This window comes from Boleophthalmus pectinirostris, unplaced genomic scaffold, assembly GCF_026225935.1.
Source record: "Boleophthalmus pectinirostris isolate CB_2022bp ecotype Guang Dong unplaced genomic scaffold, ASM2622593v1 HiC_scaffold_15, whole genome shotgun sequence".
Taxonomy (NCBI): domain Eukaryota; kingdom Metazoa; phylum Chordata; class Actinopteri; order Gobiiformes; family Gobiidae; genus Boleophthalmus; species Boleophthalmus pectinirostris.
In genome coordinates, this window is record NW_026571070.1 from 20758137 (window position 1) to 20770144 (window position 12008).

The 12008-nt window shown below is 41.7% G+C and overlaps 1 protein-coding gene across 1 annotated transcript in view; it reads left to right on the top strand.

Annotated features, from left to right (window-relative positions):
* The window catches only part of LOC110160953 (solute carrier organic anion transporter family member 5A1), a 38594-nt gene that overhangs the window by 10486 nt on the left and 16100 nt on the right, over window positions 1–12008 (top strand). The window contains exons 3-4 of the mRNA XM_020925637.2: window positions 10491–10623; window positions 10705–10922. Coding sequence (XP_020781296.1) covers window positions 10491–10623; window positions 10705–10922 — 351 coding nt within the window. The remainder of the gene's footprint in view (window positions 1–10490; window positions 10624–10704; window positions 10923–12008) is intronic.

The following is a 12008-nucleotide window of genomic DNA, read 5'->3' on the forward strand; positions in this document are numbered from 1 at the left end:
GTGCCTGTTTGTAGACACTGCAGAGAATTGTAGCCCACCAGTGACAACCCAAGCCCTGTGCTACTGTCACGCTGTGTGGGAGGCTCCTTTTCTGCATCCAGGCAATTCTTCCCTTACCTGAAAACAACAATGAACAATGCAAAAACACAATATATGCTTGGTAAACATCACATAATCTTAGCTAATCATGTAATTGGTTCAGGCTTTATCCACAGTGATACAGCACAATCCAATCTGGCCTTTGTTGTCACAGAAATACACTATTACAGAACAAACAGTATAATGCCTTATCACATATTTGAAGATGACTGAGACTGAAACAACAATTTATCTCACAGTAACAGCTTGTGTGAAACAATGAACTCTGAATGATAAGATAAGATGTACAAAGTTTATAGCCTTATAACTTTATGTCATTTACCATTTTTTTACTGTTACTTTTCAAGGCCATGCAAATTGCATGCAGTAAGAAAGGCTTGTAAAAAAAGAAAGAAAATATAGAATGTACAAACAAGCAGAATAAAAGAATTGGAACAGGAAAACCTCAAATCAACCATATCCAACCACAGCCAGAGTGAAATCCACACTAAGGACTGGAAATATGTTAGGGTGGTCATGCACTGAAAGTCACAGTTAGACCAGAAGGGCTGTCTATATCAGAAAATAAGAACTGCGGGCCATGTATTGTACAATAATGACGCACCATACCCCTACCCACTCGATCTCCACCTTTTAACACCAAGTACCACTTCACATGAAATTTCACTTAACAAGTATGACCAAGCCTTTACCAGACTAAATCCAGACTCTATCAGGCCTATATCAGGGGTAAATATGGTCTAAAATGAGACTAAACCATGGATAAGAGCATTGTAAGGTACGATTAAACCAAAGTAGGACAAATCAAAATGCACTGCCCTATCCCAGGCCTCTGCTGTACTCCTGGGAAATGCATAACCATAAACATTCTCTTCACATTCTTAGCTATAAGAAACACTATATCGAAACCTAATTTATGGAGTACCCTCACAAACCATAGCATGTTATCTAGCTCACAAAATCATTTCCAACCAGCCCTCTGACACAAGTGTTATCAGCTGCAGAGAGCACATTTCTACAGTGAATTTACACTAGTGACTGCCTGCTTAGTGGTGGTGCTTTCACAGATTCTTGGCATTGCCTCCGCACCATATTGCTGTCCAATTTCAGTCAATGGGAGATGCTGAAAAGCTGCAGGTGCTCCCATCTTGTCCTAAATGCCACGCTCCCCATTGACTAAGGGAGCTTTATAATGTCCGTGTACATTGACAAAGATTCTCATTCATTGCCACGACATCAGCTGTCACACGCTAAAATGCTGGAGCTTAACCCATTCAAACACTAAAAAAGCACTTAAGAGCTTGTTGTTCTTGATACTTCATCCTCAACTGTGTGTCATGGCAAAACGTATTTATAATGAAGAAACAAGGTTCTTGCTAAACTGGCTGCAGACTACAACTCTGCAGACTTCCTCAATATTTAACTGCACAATAGGCTTTCATTGCACAGACTGGCAGCTTTCTGAAAAGTATGAGCCCCACTTACAATGATTCATTTGAGTCAAGAATAGCCGGGAAATTGTTAGGTAAGAAATAATACTGTAAAATAGTTCTGAACATTCTAAGAGGGAATGCCACATGTTTGAAATATTGAAAGACAATTGGTACTTTGTAGAATGCTGTGCCTGTCATATATTTCCAGGGTTATTTGCTCGGCCTGAGAGCTTTTATTCTGAAATGCCTGAACCCAGTCACCTGTGATGACTAATTCGACTCAAGAATAGCTGGGCAATGTTAAGAAAGAAATTGAAGGGTAAATCGTTTTGAGAGTGAACGCCACATGTTTGAAATATTGAAATAGCTTTGGCATTACTTTTGACTGGCTTTCACTTGGGATAATGTTGAGGAGAATTAATTAGGGTTGAATTATTTCATCCAGACTTCAACATAATGTGCCTTTCATTGGCCTCTCTGGGAGCTTGCACTTTTAAATGTCTCTACAGTTAACTCGCAATGATTAATAATGTTCTGTCCAATAGTTAGGTGCAAAACAAAATCCAAAATTGAATGCCAAAAACTGAATGACATGAAAAATGAACACATTACTTTGACTGGCATCCGGTGACTAAAGAGAGCAGTGGGCCTTTCATTTGCCTGTCATGGTGAGGCGTGAACCTGAGGAGAAAGTGAAGAAGGATTTCCAACTGTCTTATAAATAATGCCACATAACGTCCCCCGCCTCCCATTGCCAAGCATTGACTGACACTGAAGAGAAATAGCTTTGTGCAGTGCCTTCATTCATAAAAATCACCCCCTTCAGTGATGAAGACAGGTAAGCCCACTCATTTCAGTATTTTTAATGTTTTTTTTCACAATACAACTCTTGAGTTTGCCTGAAAAAATAACCTTCACATCTTTGCGGCACTCCATATTCCCCATACTGACTTTAAACCTTTGTGAAGTCGACAGTGATGGATTAGGGGCCCCAGTCACATGTTCGAACAGATGAACAAGCTGCTGACTGACCTTGCGTGCATCACTGGCCCGGGCAATGCTTCCATCACCAACTTACACTTTATTTTTTATGACTTTGCCTTTTTGGATTTCTTTGCCTTTCGTGTATGCCCCCCTTGCCCCAATCAAATACATTCTTATCCACTTCAGCAGCAGATTTGTGGGATTTTCACTGTCAGCTTTGGAACTCGAAGTCTTAAGCGAGCATCATAATCAGCAGAAATGGTCATGTGACGGTAGGGGGAGGATTGGTGACCCCATGCCCAAAATTGCATAAGAAGTATAGGCGATGGGAATCCCATAGGAAACACCTCAGTAATAAAAAGTGCTGTGGCGTAACATTGAGTAGGTGGTGCACTACATCTCTTTAGACAGAGTGGACAGTATTTTACCATCATAAGCACTTGGAGAGTAAATGTACGACAATTTGACATTCAAAAAGATACATTCTTTGTTTTATAGTTCTGTTATAGTTCTCAAAGTAGGTGATTCTAGTTTGTTGGACTTGTATTGACTCTGGTAGCAGGATTATTATTTTTAGGACTAACCCACAATGGTGAACACACAACCACATGGCAGAATCAGACCTTTCTACCTTGTGACATGTTGCTTCTTTGTCTCTTTTTTTTTCATGTCATACTGTGGAACATTTCAGATAAAGCAATAACATGAAATGTGTTTCCACCTTCCAAAATGCTCTTTAACTGTTATGTGGATAAATCAACATCCACCTCTGACTTTTATGCAAATTACGGGTTTACACAAATCTAGACACAAGGTGATGGGAATGCAACTATGGAGACAAGATGATAGGAGAAAAAGTTACATAGTGGCCCTTTAAGAAGCAGCACAATGCACATGTGTTTTGCATGTTTTGCAGTCATGTCTTCATTGTTATTCCATGTATCATTGATGCAGACAGAGTGTTCTCCCACACTTTGGTTGACTGCCGTTCCGCTGCATCGTCTGAACTGCAGCTGAGGAACAACTAAGAAAAGAGCATCCCCTCCTCTCTCATTTGACTTTTTCTAAATATTTAATTTAGTGAAGTGAGCTGAGGGAGCCCCTGCTTAGAATAAAGCAGCGTGCATGAAAAATAGATCACAAGGTTACACTGTTTGGGATTTTCTGAGTTGCAACAATGACTTTGGATTACAGCACTGCAGAAATGACAAGAAATTAGATGCACCTAAAACCTGTGCACAGTAGTAATAGCAGCATTTAATATTCAGAAAAATCAGCATTTCCAAAACATATCCATAACCAAGAAATCTATCCACTGAGAACACATAGTTTTTCCCTGCTTTTCTAGTGGAGTGATCGAAGTTATAAACTTGATGGTAATTTGACAGTTATTTAATTAATTTTATCTTGTGAATATAGCTCTAATCATGGTTTTGTCCCTCTGTGCTTAGACATAAATTACTTAGTATTAGACTTGTCTCACTAGCACTCATTGTGGTAAAGTTTATCTGCGTACATCGATTTATGGATCACATCTTCACCTGTCATTGATGTGTCTGTCTCCTCCTTTACTCCCATCACTCATGTACCTCCTGACCTGAATGTGAATGAGAGTGGTTCACAGGGTTACAGTCTGGCATAGAGTTTGTAAGGAAGGCTGAACATGGAGGAGACAACCTTAGCAAAGACTTCTAGCTATGCCCTTGTGACTAGAATGTTTGAAGGGCTTATCTCAGAGGTGAGTTCTTACAAAATGGTGCTGCTGATGGGTGGCCCGGGCTGTGATTGTACTTGGAATCTGCTGTCTTGTGCGTCAATGGAGTCACATCTAGATAAAGTCTTGGCTGTACCACTGTGTGCTGACTTCATGGCAGGATCAAGGTTCTTAACTGGACTTCATCCATTCAAACCGCTACATGGGGACTAAAATATTCATTAGCATTTTTAGACTACTAATACTTTAAAGCTTTATAAAGTTTGTATCCATGGATATGTTATTGCTTTGCCTCTAGGTTTTCTGAGTCGACCAAAATTTTGACAAATGATTGTATTTAGGTTCTAAGGAATTATGTGGAAACCACAAGGTATGTAGGGAGTAAATTGATGATTTGGAAGTGAATCATGATTTTAATCATCATGTTTTCATATAAATACAGTTTCCTAGTAATTTGTTTTTGCATAAATATTAGTTTTTTCTTGGACTCTTATGCAGGTGTAATCATATGAGTGCAGTTTGAGTCAGATACATAATAGTTTTAAGAGCTTTTGCCACACACCCTTTTTAGTCGAATTCTCGATCGGGAGAACATGTATTTCATTTTTGAGCAATAAAAACACTTGTAGAGAAATAAATGCTAGATATAGATTTATTGCCTCAGTGTGATATACCAGGCAAAGCAATAAGCAGGTGACAAGCCCTCCACCAGAAAAGATACATAAAGCACTTTTAATTTACAAGTTGCCTTGGTTATGTGTCATATTACAACTGACTGTGTAACCCAAGTGTGAACAGACTTAATGTGCCTGTCATTACTCTCAGTGATTATCATGGGTTGATTTAACCCATGGAAGAATGTGGCTTTGACCCAGTTGTACAGCTGCACTGCTCCAGATTGTTGGTGGTAAGGACTGAATGAGTTGCCTGGTGTTGTCATGCTTATTGTGGTGGGTTTGTGTCTGCTGGTGGAGCAGCACACGGGAATTTGGTTCACGATACCACAAGTGTGCATCTTATCATACTGTTTTTTATGTGTAGTGATGCAGTCCAAAATGCTTTCCATGCTTCCTATATGCCATGAATATTAAAGATACTAATTTTCAGTCCAGGGACAGTGTTTGTTATCTGTTTGTCAAAGAATATTTATTATATCTGACCATACTTCTGAGAGCACACCAGTTTTCATCTTCCATTACATTGCCCTTGTACAGCCCCATTTGCCCCTTTTTCGCCTTATGTTTAATGTAAGGCCTGCACAGTTATACAAAACAGCATCACTAGAGAACTTGTCTTTGTGTGTTGTGTGTAGTAGTGTGTAGTGGTGTGTAGTTGTATGTTTCTAAACAACTGGTGCATATTAATCCATTTGTCCCACTGCCCCCTCTCTGCCTGTGTGTGCGAGGCCATGATTCCCTGTGTGCCCTACAGCTAAAACTGTAAGGTAAGAGCTTGTAAGAAGACACTGCTTCGTCAGCAAGTTGCCATGACAATGCTGTCGTTCCCTGTTTCATTGTTTTTTTGACTGGGAGGGTCATGTGACTGAATTGATCCCGTAACACAGGGATCCATAGAGCCTGCCCTCTCTGGCCCTGTTGTGTTTCTGAAAGCAGCGGTCTGAGCGCATACATCATCTGTCTTCAACTGTCACCCACAGCTGCACAGCCTCAGTCACTGTGTAGTCTTCACTTAAAGTCTGCTCTGGTCTATGGTTAGAGAAAAATTACTTGGATTATTGCTGTAAAATAAATCTGGCAGAGCTATTTTATGCTGTGATAACACAATGATCATGACCTTTAGAGGCTACACTGTCTCTGTGAAAAGTGCATTTAAAAATCCAAGGTTGCTGCGTGCTTCCTGCCATCCATTCCCAGACTTGTTTAGAGGCTGACTGTGCTTTGTAGGCTAATAGCCAGAAGGAACACTACATAATTCATTGAAACTAAGTTTCCAGTCAGAGATCAGAGAGGGATTACAGGGCAGCCGCATACCTCTGCACTTTGCGGCAAACATTCATAAGCGAGATGAGAAAACTATGCTTCCTCTGCACATAACTGTGGACTTAAAGCAGCTAGCTCTCTGAGACTCATAACCTCAACCCTTTAACCCCTGACCTGGTCGTGCAGGTCTTCAGTTTTTGTTTGCTCATCAAATGCAATCTGTTTGCTTCAGTTGTTCTATTAACAGAGATTGATTTGTCCATTGCAGACGGTGAGGGTGGCTGCTCTGTATTCTGCCCCCCTCAGCCTTGAGCCTGTAACTGCACGAGTCTCAGGGGTCTGAGGAGAGGAGAACAGAAGGTCAGCGAAGAGGATGGTGGGGGATGGACTGCTCCACCAACGCCATTTTATTGTTATGGCTGAAATTCCATTTACAGCCAAGGCAGCTTAACTGGTGTCTGAGGGGCAGTCTTGGAACATAGGTTTATAAGGAACTTCAGACTCATCCAATACAGATAGAACAGATCTGAGTGTTCTTTTTTATTTATTTATTTGAATAACACCATTATGTTTTGAGATAGCCACCTGAGCAGTGTCATCATGCCATGGTTCTTTGTGTTGGTCTCATTCATCCCTTTGGGCTGTGAATGAGTCAGTGTCCTGGGGCAGAGGAGCGGGCAGAGGAGGAGACAGAGAGAAGGGGGGCAGAGGAGGAAGCATAGGTAGCGACAGAGAGGAGGTAAAGGAGGGGGCAGAGGAGGAGGAGGCAGAGGAGAGCTGCTCCCTGAAGGTTACATTCTGTATGAGCACAGTGCTGAGCCAGCTCCATCACTCTGTTACACAGCAGCACCTCCCTCTCATCCCCAAACACCTCACAGCCTCTTATTCCTCCCATACGTCCAGCGCTCGGCACGCCTGATCACTTTTATTTCTTGTTATTGAGCTAAGCCCTGCTTCCCAGGCAATCTATCACACAGCGGACCTTAAACGCTAAATTGGGGTCAATGATTGGCCATGAAAGCCTTTCACCTCAGTGCTCCTTTGTTTCTCTACTTGATACAGTGGTACCTCCCCTCACGTGCAGCGGTGTGTGCTCCGTGTGTGCTCATTGTGTGTGCATAGGATGCAGAGGCACACGGCTGACCTTGGATGACTTTAAAGCCACCAGGATGGAATGGATGTAAGCAACGATACTTCTGTGAAGGCTTTCCCTTCATAGATGGCATATTGAGGAAAGTTTCAGGTAATGCTTCACCCCTTAAAAAATTAGGTAAAAGGTATCTCAAATGTCAGGTTATTACAGTATGGATACATAAGATGTAATATGTTAAATAAAAGTCAGTAGGTACAATGGCAATCCCCCTTGTGCAGTACATGTGCAAAGACATATGAAGCCTATAACATAGTGTCCTTCACGTGCGGCTGGTGAAGGTCTATTGCGTAATAGAGTGTAAGTGATCTTGTGGTGTCCATAGGTTCTTCATTGGCATGCGGCCCTTGCTCCACAGCAGCCTGAATGTGAGTGTTTGTGGGTGATGGAGCGCCACTGCTGTGCCAGCATATTCCTCAGTGTGATGGCTGTGCCCTTCAGCCCAGGCCACAGCCTTTCGATGCCTTTATCCCAAATGCAGTGATCCTACACTAGAGTGGGGCGCTGCCAGGCGGAGGGCAGGGCACAGATGCAGGTTTATGACCCACTTCGTCCTCCACCAGACCAGTGCTGTTAATGTGATGGATGGAGTGGCACAGCGACGCTTACACAATCACACAAGAGAGGCCAGAAATATGGCTCTGCTCTCAGGGGCCTGGGAAAGGGGAGAGTAGGGGCTAACCAGGAGAGCTGCTCTAAATGACTGCTAGTGTGGTGCAAAGTGTTATGCTTGGAGTACACAGGGGTCAGTCATCTGAAAGGTGAGAATGTGGGAATAACTTTCACACAGCAGTTCTTTTGTGTGAAAATTATATCTACCTTTTCCACGACTCTCGGATTTCTATACCCACAAAATTGAACATTTTTGCTCTTTGTACATAATTATCAACTTACCAAAAAAACATCATCCGGAAAAATAAACCCTTTCACCCTGGTACACTAGTACGGTACTCTCTTAAATGTTGAGTGCATCCTCACTGTTCTGACAAATGCATGTGTCTGATCCTTAAAGCTTTGCACACCTCACTCTTCCTCTTCTATCTCTGACTGCTACAATCCTGTGCTTTATTACTGTAAAATTCAGTTCATACACCACATTAAATGCACTGTAGGTTTTGTGAGGCGTTTTTCATTACAAGTTGGAAATAATACAATAAACCGCGCAGTCATCTTTGCAGATTTTAATTAATTGTTTATGGGGCGCGCAGTAATTTCCTGTTACTTTGCAGGATATGAGACAGAGCCGTGAAAGGAGTTAAAAAGATGAATTACAATCGCCATAGGGACAGAGAAAGTAAGAGACTAGATATGTAGTGAAAAGGGAAGGACACCTGCTTTAGGTGCTTAAAGAGATTCATGCCTGACTGCCAGATTTATAGGAACACCGGCTCAAAGGTAATATACAGGCCCATTCTTGTGTCTACAGCTCCATGAATGTATACACTGCACACTCAAGAGACTAGACTACAGCTTTACAAATGTGATGTGGGCAATATAGTCAACAATATAATATTAAAATAGTTGTCTTCAAGATATGCAAATCTAGAATATCCAATATATTGTCTAATTAGCACATGTCTTATAGAAATTAAAAGGACCATACATTGTAAGTTTTCAAAGGAGTGGACAGAGATATTTCTGTACTTTTTTGTATCCTCAGCTAAGAAATCAACAGTCTTGTTAACTGACATTTTTCTGATAGATTGCAAAAAATATGATTGGATTATGCTAATCCACTCAAAAGTTTGAGATAATAATTTTGGTCAGTATTACAACATCAGATTATTTTTCACAAGAGAAGAACTATTTATCTTGTTTAGACGCAATTATAGATTGTCAAATGTGTTGATATAGACAAGATTTTTTGAAGAGTTTGACTGACAGGTACTGGCTTTTTAGTTTTGTGTTATAAAGAAATGCAGTAGATCAGTGTACTCCGGCAGTGTGTTATGTAAGGAGACAGGGAGCTGTTGGCTGCTGATGGGGTTGAGATAAGACACTTGGATGTGGATGTGGACACGGCACACCTGCTGCCTCTGCACTGGAAACATGAACGAGTGAACAAACGCTAGCGGGCTCCAGCATCAGTGTGAATTCTGCTATGTGACATTTGAGAGACATAAATAAAGAAAGTAGAATTGTTTGTGAGAGGGGCACCCAGTGTTTTTTTTTTAAGTTTCTAGAGAAATGAGAAAATGACTGCAGAGCGGTAGAGAAAATTAATTTAGTGAAACATTTTATGAGATTTCCATGCAGGCAACCTTCATTAAAAGATTATGCCGGCCATGCGCATGGATACACGCTAACGCCTTGGCGCCTGGAGCACTGTTCCAGGTGTAATTATAGAAAGTTTGCCCTCTGATTACTGTGGCTAAATGGCTTTGACTTGCGTCTCGACTTCATGTCCGCAGGAGTTTTTTCCACTTGTCCAACTGGGGTTATCTAACTTTAATGAGTTTTTCCCTTCCTGTGGCAGTGTGCGATGGACTATGATTGGCTCACCTCGGAGCTGCTAGAGTTGGCCGGAACAGGAAAGAGGAGAATGACTTTCCAATTCTGTGTGTGACCCATGGAGCTTCAGGGTGCGTTGTTGTGGAGGTCTCAGAGGAGCCAGCGCTGACCCCAGGGCAGACCCGGTGCAGGTTGACTGGCCGGACATTGCACCAGGGGAATGAGCAGATGTGATTTAAACATTCAGACAGAACAGTGTCATTCTCAGAATTAATGAGCCTGTGCACAAGGTGATAGAGGTCCTTTGCCAGCCGTCATAAGTGCTGCTCCAAGATTTCAATGGCAGTCTTGGGTTTTTCTTGAGAAATTAGACTTTCGAAGTGGGGAAAGTAGGACACTATGCATTTCAGTCAATGTTGTTTTGAAGTCAGAAATAAATGAAATGCAAGAACTCAGAGATTGCAGATCACAGCCAAGGCACTGAACAACACTATCTAGGAATGGTGGAGATTAACTGTCCAGACTGGATATCTGTCAGTACTGGGTGTAATTACCTTCATGCCACAGTGGTACAACTATTTAAACAATCTTGGATACATATTTTTGGTGTTTTCTTTAAACCAACAAATGAAACCATAGCAACAGTGCAACAGGGTCTTTTCACCCAGTGTTCCCATAAGAACTGTATTGTTAAATATATATTTTTCTGTCTCCTGCAGCTATCATGTATGTAATGGGAGCCCTTGGACCTGCAGCGGGGTACTTGCTTGGAGGCGTTCTCATCGGCTTCTACGTTGACCCCAAGACTGTCGTCAACATTGACCAGAATGACCCGCGCTTTGTGGGCAACTGGTAAACACACACACCACATTCAAACCAGGCTAATTACAAATGCTAAATGCTAACCTCTCTGTGATCTCTCTTCTCTTTCAGGTGGAGCGGGTTCCTACTGTGTGCCATTGCCATGCTCCTGGTTATATTTCCCATGTTTGCCTTTCCCAAAAAGCTGCCTCCGCGCCACAAGAAAAGGAAGAAGAAAAAGAAGGGATCATCTGGAGATGTGTCAAGTGATGATGAAATGATGAAGGAAAAATCCAGCACAAAAAGCCAGAACGTTTCCTCCTCCATGGGGTTCGGCAAGGACATCAAAGGTGAAAAGGCAATGACATTGCTTCTTTGCATGTTTGCGTTGCTCTGGTTCTGAGGTGTTGTGTAAACGGCCACCAATTGAAGAACAAATGGCCCACAATTGAATCAATGCCAGGATTAGTCATCTTATCTAATAGGGGAGGCTCCAGTGAGAAGTCTTGTACCGATAATATTGATTAGGCATGGAGGATGGTTGTCCACACTGCTGTCTAATGAAGCAGCTAATTCACAGACAACTTTGCTGTGTTTGTTTTGAGAAATTAGCAATAAAAGGACCAGAGGTTAAACACTTTTTTAAAATGGGATCTACAAAATTAATGACTTTGGTGGCATCAGTTGCAAAAAGGAAGGGACTTTGGCGAAAAAAAATACAGCAGTTTATTGTAAATAGGCATTTTTTGTTCCTGATGTTTTAAAGAATCATGTATTTGTACATGTAAAATAATATGTAAAGAAAAAAATAGTAATAATGTAGTATAATATATTCATGATTGATGACAGAAACAATAACATTAAATACATATTTTACTCTGAAGCCGAAATGATCAGTCAACAACATAAGAGCTCTCCATTCCTTATCTCCCATAACTAACAGTGGAATCCCTGGCCCCTCAGTGAAAGTGTCAGCTCACTGATGTTTTTCTTCTTTTCCTTCTAAACCGGATTCACCAGGTCTATCCCAGTTTTCCCTGGGAGAACCCCTCTCTAGTTATATTCCATTGTGCTCCAGTATTTCCCAGTCCCCTCTCTGCTCTCTGCCTCCACAGTCAGACTGCTTCTTCCTCTCCGTCTCTCTCCTCTAAATGAGCTCTCGGGGGAACGCAGTCACGTTTCCACACACAGGCGAGAGGCAGAAGACAGACTGCAGCCCAGCTAAACACTGAACGCTTATCATACACAGATAACCGCAGTGAATCCCACTATGTGTTTAGTGTAAGCACCAAGCTAATTATCTCATGCTAACAGACAGTAAAGTTTATTGGGTGTCTGCTCTTGGCTAGCTGGCTATTTCTCTTGTCCCAGCAGGTTGTATTGTGCACACTGTGATGCTTTCTGCAAACCAAAGCACTCTACTTTTTCACATCTCT